This window comes from Spermophilus citellus (genome assembly GCF_964194105.1).
Source record: "Spermophilus citellus genome assembly, chromosome: 9".
In the NCBI taxonomy this organism is placed as follows: Eukaryota; Metazoa; Chordata; class Mammalia; order Rodentia; family Sciuridae; genus Spermophilus; species Spermophilus citellus.
This window is the reverse complement of record NC_138191.1, coordinates 67279475-67294451: the sequence shown is the minus strand read 5'-3', so window position 1 is coordinate 67294451 and position 14977 is coordinate 67279475. Positions and strand designations below refer to the sequence as shown.

Genomic DNA, 14977 nt, shown 5'->3' with positions numbered 1-14977 from the left:
TATTCAACAAAATACAACACCCAGGGCTGGGGCTGTAGTTCAGTGGTAGAGTGCTTTTCTTGCAGTGTGAGGCCCTAGGTTCGATCCTCAACACCATATAAAAATAAAGAAGTAAATTAAAAATTTTTAAAAACTCAATATCATAAAAGCTATCTATGCTAAGCCTAAGGCCAGCACCATTCTAGATGGAAAAAAATTGAAAGCATTCTCCCTAAAAGTGGAAAAAGTCAGGGATTGGCACCAAAATCGACTGGCAGACCAATGGTACAGAATAGAGGACACAGAGACTAACCCACATAATTACAGTTTTCTTATATTAGACAAAGGTGCCAAAAACATACATTAGAGAAAAGACAGCTTCTTCAACAAATGGTGCTGGGGAAACTGGAAATCCATATGCAACAAAATGAAATAAAACCCCTATCTCTCACCATGCACAAAATTCAACTCAAAGTGGATCAAAGACCTAGGAATTAAACCAGAGACACTGAGCCTATTAGAAGAAAAAGTAGGCCAAAATCTCCATCATATCGGATTAGGCCCCCACTTCCTTAATGAGACTCCTATAGCACAAGAATTTAAATCAAGAATCAATAAATGGGATAGACTCAAACTAAAAAGCTTCTTCTCAGGAAAAGAAACAATCTGTGAGGTGAATAGAGAGCCTACATCCTGGGAGCAAATTTTTACCACTTGCACATCAGGTGAAGCGCTAATCTCTAGAGTATAAAAAGAACCCAAAAAAGCTAAACACCAAAAAAACAAATAGCCCTATCAATAAATGGGCCAAGGAACTGAACAGACACCTCTCAGAAGAGGATATACAATCAATCAACAAATATATGAAAAAATGCTCAACATCTCTAGCAATCAGAGAAATGCAAATCACAACTACTCTTAAGATTTCATCTTACTCCGATCAGAATGGCAGCTATTAAGAACACAAACAACACTAAGTGTTGGTGAGGATGTGAGGAGAAAGATACACTCATACATCGCTGGTGGGACTGCAAATTGGTGCAGCCAATATGGAAAGCAGTATGGAGATTCCTTGGAAAACTGGGAATGGAACTACCTTTTGACCCAGCTATGGCACTCCTTGATCTATACCCAAAGGACTTAAAAACAGCATACTACAGTGACACAACCACATCAATGTTTACAGCAGCACAATTCACAACAGCTTAACTGTTTACCAACCTAAATGCCTTTCAGTAGATGAATGAATAAAGAAAATGTGGGGGCTGGGAATGTGGCTCAAGCGGTAGCGCGCTCGCCTGGTATGTGTGCGGCCCGGGTTCGATCCTCAGCACCACATACCAACAAAGATGTTGTGTCCACCGAGAACTAAAAAATAAATATTAAAAATTCTCTTCTCTCTCTCTCTCTCTCTCTCTCTCTCTCTCTCTCTCTCTCTCTCTCCCATCTCTCACTCTCTCTTTAAAAATAAAATAAAAACTAATAAAAAAAGAAAATGTGGTATATATACACAATGGAATATTACTCTGCGATAAAAGAGAATAAAATCATAGCATTTGCAGGTAAATGGATGGAGTTAGAGAATATAATGCTAAGTAAGTTAGCCAATCACCCAAAACCAAATGCTGAATGTTTTCTCTGGTAAGGAGGCTGATTCATAGTGGGGTTGGGAGGCGGGGCCTGGCAGGAGTAGATAAACACTGGATAGGGTAAGAGGGTGGAAGGGGAAGGAGGGGGCTTGAGGGTAAAAAATATGGTGGAATGAGATGGATATCATTACCCTAAGTACATTTATGAAGACACGAATGGTGTAAATATACTTTATATACAACCAGAGCTATGAAAAATTGTGCTTGTATATGTAATATGAATTGTAATGCATTCTGCTGTCATACATAACAAATTAGAATTTAAAAAAGAACTTCAGAGGGTAGGTGGACTTTGAAATTACATGCAACATTTTATGTATATGTGGATATGGTCATTTTTCCTCTGGGGAGAAGCTAAAACTTTAATTAAAAAAATTTTTTTTTGAGTTTAAAAGTGCTGAGTGGCAGGTAATAGAGTGTACAGTAGAGAAGCAAGATCTGGTTTGGTTTCTATTCTATAATTTGATACTTGTGTGACTTGAGGCAAATCACTCAGACACACTGAATCTCAGTTTCCTGTCCTGTAAAATAGAAATAATGATATCTACCCTCATATGATTATAACAAGCATTAAATAAAAATTCAAATAAAGCTCTGGCATAATGTCTACCTCTGCTTACCCTCTACCCTCAGCAGATAGGGCAGTTTTCTAAACAGCCAATAAGGTTCTTCACAGCATTGTGAATCTCAGGGAACTCAGATGTTCTACAAAGGGAAGAGCAGTTACTCAGTTGCAGTCCAATTCCCAATTAGCCCCATCACTTGTTTCTGCTTTTCATTGAAGACCTTATATTTATATAATACACTTTGCTTTTCAAAGTATTTGATATCTATTGTTTCTTTTGTCACTTTGAAAAGGGTGAGGTGGCTTTTCCAAAGTGATGGAGAAAGTCACTCCAAAGATTGGGACCTATCTTGGATTTTCCCTCAAACTAATTTTGATACTATGGAAACCTGTTCAAAATAAAATATCCCAAACCACCAAGAGAGTAAAATCCTTCCATACAGAATAGAAAGACTAGTTGTTTGTTGTTTTCATAGCTTATACAAACAGCAATGAAGGGGGAATAATACAACCTACATTTATATACTACCTGGCAAGTCACAATTTAGGTACCACACTCTTTTCTAAGTCTAAAAACCACATTTGACTTGGATTCCAACATTCTTGGCAAACCAAACACTTCCAAGAAATAGTTGTTGGTTATAAAAACTAGCCATGGGGAACATTTTAAAACTCTTGATTAATAAGAAACATTAATAAGGATACTGCTGAATGAATAAAGTATAAAGCATGTTTACCAGGTAGCATATGCAGTACCTTCAAAATGAAGTAATTGTGATAGAACTTATTAAAGTGTGGCTCTTATGTTTGTGGATAAAATGAGGGAAAATTCTTAGATTAAGACAAAAGAGAGAGAGAGAAAAATTAATATCTTGTATTTTCAAACAAAACATTTAATTTTCTTCTTTTAAAAAGTAAACTATTTGAGCCAGCAAATTTAAGAAGACTTTTACTATGGGACTTATTACAAAGATGATTTATGCTGATAAAATTTTCATATGAATACCAACATAAAAACGAAGTTGCTAATAATATTTTTATGGACTACAGATTTAAGAGCACATTAAGCTCTTTCCGTTTTGATACAGAGAAGATGAAACCTTAAACAAGGCAGCCACACACCGTGTAACAATAACCCACAGAAACAGAGAGAACATGAGCCAACCACCATTAATTTATTTAGCACATCGCACCAAGTTGCTCCAGAAGCAAACATTACACTCACAAAGACAGGAGGTTCATTCAATTAGCTGCAAACGTTAATTCTACCCTGTCTCAAAAACTCTCCTGAGGGTGCAGTTTGCTAACTGCAAATTGCTGGAAACCCCAGCAGCAGAAGGCGCCTTGGCAGCTACCTTTTGCATCTACTCAGAAGGCACTAGGAGTGCAAGGTATGCACAGGACCCCATCAAAAGAATTGGTGTGAACATACTTTATATACAAACAGAGATATGAAAAAATTGTTCTATATGTGTAATAAGAAATTGATGCATTCTGCTGTCATGTATTTAAAAAAATAAAACAACAACAACAAAAAAAAGTCTATCCCAGGTATGAAGCACGCTCTGAAACATGTAAATTATTTATTTACAGCTGTCAGAGGCTCAACTGGATTGAGCTGCAGGAAATTAGAGATAAGGAATCTGGGAAAATGGTGAAAGCCTCTGAGTTGGTGACAAAGTGATTCAACCTTTCCAATTTCACCTGACACAAAACTTCAGCAACAAGCTTGCTACTCCTCTGTGAGGTGGTAGGAGGTGCGAGACAGGCCCTGCAGAGATGCCGCACTGGCCTAGGGCAGTCGGCCTGGCCTGTGAGCTCCTAAGCTCTTTAGCCCGCTAAAGCTCCCCTGGCAGCTGTTTTCCGCCAGGACCGAGACCCACTGTAGACCCAATTCCACTTCCTGACCACACGCCTCTACTAAAGGGACAATCCGAGTTAATAGCAGCAGGCTGAGCAACTTCAAGACCACCTTCGAGCTCCAGGCAGGCAATGCAGGGTGCAGCCTCTCAAGGTAGAGAGTCTGGGTCGGAGTTGGCTTTCTGCTCTCGGAGTCCTGGACCCTGGCTTTTGAGTGGGCGGAGGCCTGGCAGGAGCTGAGGGGCCGAGCTCACCCGCCGAAGCTACCACCTGGGGCTAACCCGGACCAGGCGCGCGGAACCCACGCGACCCCGAGGGCTGGGATCCCACCCCCAGCCCGCGCGTGCTACTAACTGACCTTTAGCCAGCGATGGAACTGGCGTTGTGCCAAACAGCTGCATCTCGCACCCCGCTCCCACCTCTGTGCCCTCCATGGCATCAAAAGCCCTGTCCTCCAGCTTTGCGTCACCTACAGCTCGCTACACAGTGGTCCCTCCGTGCGCGCGAAGCGCTGTTCCCACGACACCTGATGCCTCCGGGTGGCACCTGGTGCGGCTCACCTGTGGCTCCCGGCGCGAGGAGGGGGCGCCCAGTGGGGAACAACGGAGCGACTGGGCTAGGAGGCGTCAAATCTGCTCAGCAGCTGGGGCGTGTTGCATGTCAGCGCATTACCCGAGCAGCCTCTGAGGCTGCGCTCCGCCCAGAGTCCAACGTGAGCCTGGCATCCTCCCTCCCCTGGCCGCTTTAACCCGTGACCCTCCTCCCCACTGCTCAGCTTCTTTTCCACGCCCTTTCTGGGGCAGCCTTTCGGCAGGGCGGGTGCACAAAGCAACCCTCTGAAGGACTCCGCGGCTGTCCAGCTGTCCAAGTGCTCTGGCACCCTCTCTCCTTACGCCCCTTGCTTTCATAGTAAACAACCCTACTCCATGGTGAGGTGCAGGTGCCGGGGCTCGGGCCTCCTAGGGGCCAGGGCCACTCCTCCTGGTCCATTCCTCTTCAGTGATTGCAGGACTTACACCTGATATTGGATGAACAGCACCTAGCACGTGTAAGAGCCCAGTCCACTCCAAGGCCTGTCATTTTGATTTTGGCGTACAAGGTGAAATTCTGAAGTATAAGACATCAAGCCTGAGCCTTGTGCCCTCCTTGGTTCTTCAGACAAGTACCATGAAAATGAGACTGTAAACTGTACTCTTCTCTAGGCTGGGCAGTGGGAAGAGCCCTGGGAGCCTCTTAGAAGCAATGTGACTAGAAGCACCTGAAGTAGACTTTGAACTGTAACTTTTCTTTTTTCATGAATTAAACCTTAGTCTACTCCTTATCAGGAATGGATCAGGAACTTTGATTTTAATTACAATCATTTTGGATTTGCTTTATTTACTTATTTTTTAAATTTTCATTATTTGGGGCCACAGGTAAGTTTGTAAATGCCAGTCAATTTCCTTAGAACGATATTCCGGAAATTGTATCAAGAGTTGTCAGAGGCCCCGCGCTGTGACGCATGTTTGTAATCCCAGCTGCTCAGGAAGCCAGCCTTAGCAAAAATGAGGCACTAAGCAATTCAGTGAGACCCTGTCTCTAAATAAAATACAAAATAGGGCTGGGGATGTGGCTCAGTGGGCAAGTGTCCCTGAGTTCAATCCCTGGTATTCCACCCTCCCTCTGCCCCTGCCAAAAAAGAGCTGTCAGACAGAGATCAGTTTGCAATAGCAATTTATAAATGGAATTATCTTTTCTTGTAATGGCATACAACAATTTTTTGCTGTTCATTAGCCTGAATCCCAAGTGTTGTAGACAAAGTAGATAGATGCCTAAAATATAATTGGCACACTCAATTCTCAAGTGCAATTTGAAAAATATAATCTCTAATGCCCATTTGCTGCCACACAATTTAACATTATCTCCTTACTGTAACATTGAACTTATGGCGGTGGTGAGAGTTTACAATGTGTGATTGTCCGGGACAATCTGAGTCATGGGAAGGCTTATAGGCATTAAGGATAGCCTTCTCTCCCTCACTTAATTCTATTTAGAGCTGAGTTATTCAGACCCATAAATGAAAAAAGCTAGGCTTTGGAGTCACACTAATGGGGTCCCAAATTCCCTTCTATTCTACTCACTGACCAACCTCTAGGAAATTATTTACTCTTTCCCCCTCTCCATTTATTTTATGTTGAATTGTCTAATAAATGGAATGGTGAATTTTAATTAATATGATAAATATAGAGCACTCATTACTGTGCCTGGCATATTTTATGTGCTTGAGAATGCTGATTCTGTTTGTTTAAAGATCTAAATTAATGAAAAGATACACTGTGTTCATCAATTGCAATGCTTAATTCTATTAGGATGTCAGTTTTTAACCAAGTTCATTTATAGACTCTACCCATTCTCAAGGAAAATTCCAGCAAGCTATTTTATAGAAATTGACAAGGTGATTCTAAAATCCATATGGAAATGCAAAGAACCTAGAATGACCAAGGTTCGTTGGTCTGGAAGATTTTCCCTACCTGATTCCAAGCCATCTAATGTAACTATATAAGCAAAACAGTTTGGTGTTGGAAAAAAGAGACAAATAGAATATATATAAACTATAGAACAGAGTCCAAAATAGATCACATGCATGTACCTGTTCAGTTGATTTGTTTCAAAGGTGTCAAATAATATAAAGGAGAAAATTAACCTTAACAATCAACAAAGTGTTATTACAGGCTCAAAGAAGTATACTGACACCAAGTAAAAGAAAGAGGAAATGCTAATAATTCCAAGATTTAAGTAAACATTGCTGGAAAGCAGGGCAGGAGCTCAAGAAAGAGAAGCAGTTAAGATCTAATCAGTCAATCTTGCTTTTAACTATTGCCTTGTTTTAAGTGTGTGTTCCTGGGGCTGCTGGGGAGTTGTTCTTGCAAATAAAATGAATGTCGATACATTTACACACATGAAAGATACTTCCAGAAATAAGTCTTGGAAGCAAGATAAGTCTCTAAATTGGCAGTTTCAACATATGACTCTGTGTAATACTATTGCTGTTGCTAGGAGATAAAAATGTTATTTGAATATTACCCAATCAATTCATTCGCTGCATTTTCCAGTATTTGAGTCATGTGCTGCATAAGGATATTTTGGTCAGCAACACACTGCATACATGAGGGTGGTCTCATAAGATTATAATGAAGCTGAAAAACTCCTATCATCTAGGGATGTTGTAGGCATCACAAAATCTTAGCACAACATATTACTCATGTTTATGGTGATGCTGATGTAAACAAGTCTGATGCATTGCCAGTCATGTAAAAGGACAACACACACAATTATACACAGTATATAATACTCAATAATAATAACAAATGATTATGTTACTGGCTTATGTACTTACCACGGATACTTTTTTAAAAATTTCTGTAGTTGTAGATGGACAGTATGCCTTTATTTTATTTGTTTATTTTTATGCCGTACTAAGGATCAAACCCAGTGCCTCACACATGTGAGGCAAGCACTCTGCCACTGAGCTACAGCCCCAGCCCCCATACTATACTTTTTATTGTTATTTTAGAGTGTACCCCTTCTACTTATATAAAACAAAAGTTAACTGTAAAATAGACTCAGACTGATCCTTCAGGTAAAGGCATTGTTACCAGAAGAGATGACTATTCACACATGCTGTTGCCCCTGGAGACCTTCCAGTGGGACAGATGTGGATGTGGAAGGCACTGATATTAATGATCCTAGTCTTGTGTGGGTCTGGGATGATGTGCATACTTTTTGGTTTTTAACAAAAATTTTCAAAGGTAAAAATAGTAATAATAGAAAAATCTTATAGAACAAGGACATAAAGAAAATATTTTCATATGATTGTACCATGTGTTTATGTTTTAAGCTGTTATTAAGAGAGTCAAGTTTAAAACTTAAAAATGTATAAAGTAAGACTGCTATAATTTGTTATTAAAGAAGGAAATTTTTAAATAAATTTGATATAGTTTAAGTGCAGTGTTCACAGTCTACAGTAATGTCCTTGGCCTTTATATTCTTTCACTATTCACTCAGAGAAAATTCCAGTCTTGAAAGCTCCATTCATAGTAAGTGTCTGATAAGGTATAGTACTTTTTTAAAAAAACTTTTATACCACATATTTACCATACCTTTTCTATCTTTAGATATGTTTAGAAACAAATACTCAGCAATGTTTTACAATTGCCTACAGTATTCAGTATAGTAACATGCTGTGCAGATTTGTAGTGTAGGAGTAATAGGCTATCCCATATAACTAGCTGTATATAGACTACACATCTTGGTTTATGTAAGTATACTCTATGATGTTCACACAGCAATGAAATTACCTGATACATTTCTCAGAATATGCCCTTGTTAATATAGAAGCATGACTGTATTCACTAAAGTATATTTAAAAAGATGAAATATTTTCATTATTAAAAAAGTTAATTGGGCTGAGGTTGTGGCTCAGTGGTAGAGCACTCACCTAACATGTGTGAGGCCCCGGGTTCAATCCTCAGCACCCCATAAAATAAATAACTAAAAATAAAGGTATTGTGTCCAACTACAACTAAAAAATAAATATTAAAAAAAGTTAATTAGAACAGACCTTAAATATAATCAGAAATATGATAAATTATTGTATAATTGTGTATTAAGAATTATAATAATAAATAAACAAATAAATAAGGCAAAAAGAAAGTTAATTGGTTTTCCAATGAAGAATATATATATATATATATATATATATATATATATATATATATATATATTTTTTTTTTTTATGAGTATCAGTATATGTGAATACTATTTCCTTTTTGAGAAGAACTAGACCATATTAACCAAAGCCTAACTAATAAAATAATTCCCCAAATTAAAAAAAAGAAACCAATAAAACACTCAGTTGTATGAAAGAAAAAAAAAGTTAATCAGTTTATATAAAGCAACATATGCCCTATGTTCAATATGATAATGCTTTTAGAAGCACTTTTAACAACTGAACCAACATCAAATGCATAATAAGAGAAATTTTATCTCCTCTGGATATTTATCACAAAGTAAAGATATCAAATAAAGTGATTATTTTATGTCTTAAATTACCATTGACAGAATAACTTAAAACATTAGTCTTATTTTCCACTTAAAAATATTTTTTAGAATTTAGTTTGCATCAATGCTTCCTTCTTTTAATGATTTTTATTATAAAATATCTATAACAGGCCAGGTATGGTGGCAGGTTTCAGCTACTTGGAAAGCTAAAACAGGAGGATCACAAGTTTGAGGCCACTTTCAGCAATTTAGCAAAACCCTGTCTAAAAATAAAAAATAGAAAGGGCTGGTGATGTACTTCAGTGGTAAAATGCCCCTGGATTAAATCCCCAGTACCAAAAAAAGGTGGGGGGAGAGGCTTGGTGCTGGGGATACAGCTCAGTAGTGAAGCATTTGCCTAGCAAGCACATGGCTGGCGATTCAATTCTTAATTCCACACAGGCACACACAATCTATAACAGCAATCATTATTATATATAATTGAAATACTTAATCTCGTTCAATATACTGGTTCATAGTAATAATAAACCATGCTTTTATTATCTTTTTTAAACAAAAAGAAATCCTTGGAACTTTTAGCATAATTCTAACACAGAAAAACTATTCACTGTTTATTCTTACTCCCTATATTTTAAGAACATGTAAATAAAATGGTATGAAAAATACAAAATAACTTATAATTTTAGAAATTTCCATTTTTTTCTATTCCTGAATCCCAGTGATTAACATCTGTTTGAAATTTGGAAACACTTCTATGATAACCAATAGATCCTCATGACATCCTTGGTATCTGTTGGATAAAAGGGGACTTTTTTCCTTATTTTCCAGATATTATTGCCATGTCAAAATCGTATTTGCTTTATAGTAACAGCTCAGCTGAAGTCTCAGGTAGTATGGGTGTTAAGTCACACATATGTAAACCCAAAAGTTTGTCACATTTCTGTCTAAAGCATTCATCTTCTGTCCCTAAAGGAGATCCCAATAAAATGTTTATTTATTCAGCATACACACACATACACACACACACACACACACACACACACACACTCAGATTATTGAGGACCTCCTATATTACAGTGAGATTATTAGGTACTGTTGATAAAAATAGAAATAAAACATAATTCCTGGTTGGGAATAGAACTCAGCGGCAGGACATTTGCCTAGCATGTACAAAGCCCTAGGTTTAATGCCCAGCACTGCACAAAATAAAATAAAATATAATTCCTATTCTAACAATATTAGTCTAGTAAACAATGTTTTTTTTAATTATGGGAAAAATTCAAATAGAGAAAATACAAAAAATAAATAACAGGTTGATCCCAATTGATATCCACAAACCTCCAATTGAACAAATATTAGTTTTCATTTTTTGTGGGTCCAGTCTTTTTATTTTATTGAAATAAAGCATTACAAAATTGACTTCCCTACCTCAATGTAGCTTCAGTCATGAATTCATGTAAATCCTTTCAATTCATATATATGTAATATTTCTCTCACATATAGAAATAATTCATGCATGTTTTTGTTCATAAAGATGAGATTTTTCTGTACCTAATCTTCAATGCTTACCTGATAATTTTGTTCTAGTTATATCCAGGCAAGTGTATTTATTTTTAGCAGCTTCATAATAATTTATTGACTGTACCATAGCATTCCATCCATTTCACTACTAATGCACTTTTTTTTTCCATTACAAAAATATAAAATTGTCAGTGAACATCCATGAACCAATTCCTTATGCACATGTGTAAAAGTTTCCCTAGGATAAGTATCCAGGAATAGAATTGCTAGATTATAGGAGTGTACATTTTCAGTTTTAATGTAGACCACCCAAATGATCTCCAAAATGGTTGCCCCACATCACTGAACAAACATTTATGGTGTAGCAGTAAAAACGGCAAAAATCTCTGCCTTAGTAGAGTTTATTTCTCAGTGGACAGTCAATGAACATAAGTACATTTTGCAATGCGCTGAAAGGTGATAAATACTCTTAAGAGAATGAGGGGTGCTGGGAAGTTGTCATTTTAAACAGGGTGAAGGGTAGGGCTCACTAAGAAGTTAGTATTTTAGCAAAAGTTTGAAGGATATGTGGTTTAAATGTTCCAGACAGAGGGAACATCTAATGCAAGACAGGAGCTACCTGCCATGTGTGTTTGAGTAACCACAGGAAAGCCAGTGTGTCTGCACAGATGTGAGCTGCAGGGAGCAATGGTAGAAAATGAAACTAGTAACAGGAACCAGGTTGTCCTGGACCTTGCAGGCCATCAAATGTGAGCTTTCTATGGAGTGAAATGAGAGCCAGTTGAGGATTTTAAGCAAAGGACTGACATGATATTGACTTAGGCTTTAAAAGTACATCCCTCTGGCTACAAAGTTGACAATGTATCTCCAAAGTGTGAAGAATGAAAGAAAAAGCATCAAGGATGCCTCTTTCCTTGTGCCACAATGGCGTATTTACATGGATATCTCCCCTTAAAGATATTAGGAGTGGCAAAGAGTCTCAATCTTTTTTATCTGCACTGGGCAACATAGCATCTGATATATTTTTGCCACACAACCAAGAAGACAAAGTTGCCATTCACTGCAATGAAGAAAACTGCAGGGTGAACAGGAAGGTGGGGAGAATTTAGTCTTGAATGTGTATCTGAGATGTCAATCGAGTGCTTTTCGGGCTGTTAAAAGGCTGGTTGGCTTTATTTCATTTTCATCTCTTCCACAGACTGATACTTCTATTAAATATAGTACAAATAGAAAACTGGAATAAAGACATTTTGAATAGTAACCTCAATTTTCTTCATACATAACACAAAGAGACTCTACTGAATTGCTAAAAAGTTTTTAAGCACTTTCAATTTCTGCACTTCTTTTGTGGAATGGGTAACAAATATTTCACAGGCTAGTGGACTAGTAACAAGTATTTCCTGGCAGGCACTGACCCGACTGACACACTCTGGTTAAATATGTATTAGTCATCCAAGTGGAAATGCCTAGAAGACAGATAGATATTTAAATTTATATTTAATCATCACCAAAGGACAATAACAATGTCTTTAAATTCACTTTGCACAGAATTAAGATTCTGATTTAACAAGCATTCGCTGAATATATACCACATTTAAGGAACTATGCGGGCCTTTTTATGGCAATGTTATGTAAGAAGGGTCAGATGAAGATCTGTAGGCAATCTGGACAGGCTAATAATGGGTAATCTTTTCATATCCATCCTCAAAGGCTCATCCACCATTTATCTAGTGGCAAGAGGGGGAAAATGGTTTCTGTTAATAAACATATGCTTGTTCTTTACATTTTAAATGATTTATTAAACACAATTTTCTAAACTATACAACTTTGAGGGAGCATACTGAACCATTCAACATTTGGCTATGAAAACTGGGCAGACTCCAGGATGGGAGTATTGCTTTTTAATTGCACCTTATGACTTGGAACCTCACATGACAAAAATATTCACCACAGATTTTATTTCAAATCTGAAGCTGGGTTGAGAGAAGAATCAATTCTCCTCTTTCACAGCACATAAGAGCTCCCTACAGAAACCTGAACTATTTGCAATTCATTTCAAAAATGACCTTTTGAAGAATTCCCCTATGGCAGCAATGTGCTTGCTCCCACCCTTTATCTGTCTTGCTCGAAGAGCATCATGATCCCAAATTTTTCAGATATAAAACTGAGATTTAAAAATTTTAATAGTTTATATGATGCTACTTATCTAGAAAGTGACAGATTTAGTCTTCAACACTATTTTCCCATTCTAAATCCAGTATTATTGTGTATGTGTGTGTGTGTGTGTGTGTGTGTGTGTGTGTGTGTGTGTCCTTCCCTGGTGGTAAGAATCATTAAGCATGTGGAATTGGTATTCACTGGCTCTCTGTGCCTGCTGATATTGTAGCACTATCACTGCCATACAGCAGTTCCCCCATCACCAATTCTTTCTGGGTTTAGGAAGACTCACCTACACTCACAGAAAAGTCCACTCTGCTGCCACACAGCCCCATGTTTTTCCTCCTCAGCTTTTGAACTGCCCCACTGGAGATGTGTGCTTCCTATGGTCTGCAGAGATTCCCTTGTGGGAAGGGTCAGAAATTCTGGAGTCATCCAGGCCTGTATTCCTTAGTTTCAGTACACTTAAGCCATTCTCTGCATAAGTAGCAAGATTGCCTTTTTCCTCACTTTAGTGTTGAACATTTTCTAATTTCTCATTTGAGTTCTTTTTTTTTTTTTCCTCTCTCTAGAAATGTCACAAGTGGTCCCTTTCTCCAACAGCTTAAGCTTTGTTCCCAGGTCAGACCATTCTGTTTGGTTTTCTCATTTCTATAGCTGAGCATTCTTCCCAGATGCTCCTTGGTTCCTCATGCACTAGACTGTGATATTTCTCCAAGCATTTTGAAAACATGTGATCATTCCATTAGTTTAGGATTCAAACAATTACATTTCCATCTTTCTCACCTTTTCTCCCTCCAGGAATATTGGTGCAGATAAACAAAACTTATTAAGACTCCAAAACAGGGTTTTCCATCCCTAGTTTCTGTGCTAATTCTTTTAAAATACATATAATTAGTAGAAATCCACCTCAGATCTAACTTGTCAGATCATCTTCCATAAACCCAATCTGAAATTTATCTAAATGTCCCTAAGTTATCAGAAAAGCATTTTCAGTCCTGACTTCTTGACTCATTCAACCTCCATTCAATTAATAAAATTAAGAATAAATTTTAGAATATTTTTTGAAAGAGAGAGAGAATTTTTTAATTTTTTTTTTTTTTTAGTTTTTGGTGGACACAACATCTTTATTTTATTTTTATGTGGTGCAGAGGATGGAACCCAGCACCCCGCGCATGCCAGGCGAGCACGCTACCGCTTGAGCCACATCCCCAGTCCCAAGACTAAGTTTTATGTTTTATTTTTATGTTTCAGGCAAATTTAAATCAGCATCCCCTGGATGGAAGCATTCACTGTGAACACAGTACAGTTTCATTTCTGAAAGTTTCATTTCTGAAAGTTCCCATGAAAGAACGGACGGTCAGTCAATCATGCATTTGTAACATGAAGAAATTTCTAAACATTTTCCATTTAATTTCTAACTTTCTTGACATGTGGCTTATGACTCATTCCCCCAAACATACATCCCCTTGGGATATCTCTAAAGAAAAGATGACAGAAGTGCTTGCTGTCTCATCTAAATCACAAGGTTATAATTCTCACTTCCTTATATCTGACTTCAGTGAATTATGACTATTTTTCAAGAAAATTTCTTTAGAAGAATACAAAGAGGCTTTGATTAGCTCCTTCTAGGTCTGTTTTCAAGAACAGCCAATTAAATAACTAAGCATATTTTACTAAATATATCAGATGCTACTTTTGGCAGTGCAAATATAAAAGAATGAAACACTTTGCCACCCCTAATATTTTTAAAGGGAGACACCCATATAAACAAGCCATTGCAGCACAAGGTAATACTTACTCTAATTGATAAACAGAGGAAAAGGTGAAACAGCTTTGCAGAGAATGTGATGTTTGAGTTTTGAAAATTAAAAAGGAGTTTATCAAGTAATGAAGATGAGGAAAAGCATAGGGGTGGAGGTAGAGCTGGACAGAAATAAAGGGATGAGCAGATGCACAGTTGTGAAAGGGAATGGCATTTTGGGGGAGCTATCAAGAGCCCTGTATAGGGCTGGGGATGTGGCTCAAGCGGTAGCGCGCTCGCCTGGCATGCGTGCGGCCAGGGTTCGATTCTCAGCACCACATACAAACAAAGATGTTGTGTCCGCCAATAACTAAAAAAAATTTAAAAAAAGAGCCCTGTATAACTAAGGCTCTGGCTCCCACCCTGGAACACACCACTCCAGGGTTTGTCTAGTAGTACCAT

The 14977-nt window shown here is 37.8% G+C and overlaps 1 protein-coding gene across 1 annotated transcript in view; it reads right to left on the bottom strand.

The window, feature by feature from the left end:
• Positions 1 to 4487, bottom strand: part of MCOLN3 (mucolipin TRP cation channel 3) — a gene marked incomplete at both ends in the record, with an annotated part of 36477 nt that extends 31990 nt beyond the window's left edge. Inside the window, one exon of the mRNA XM_081307547.1 lies at positions 4412 to 4487. Coding sequence (XP_081163673.1) covers positions 4412 to 4487 — 76 coding nt within the window. The remainder of the gene's footprint in view (positions 1 to 4411) is intronic.
• Positions 4488 to 14977: the final 10490 nt, after the last annotated feature.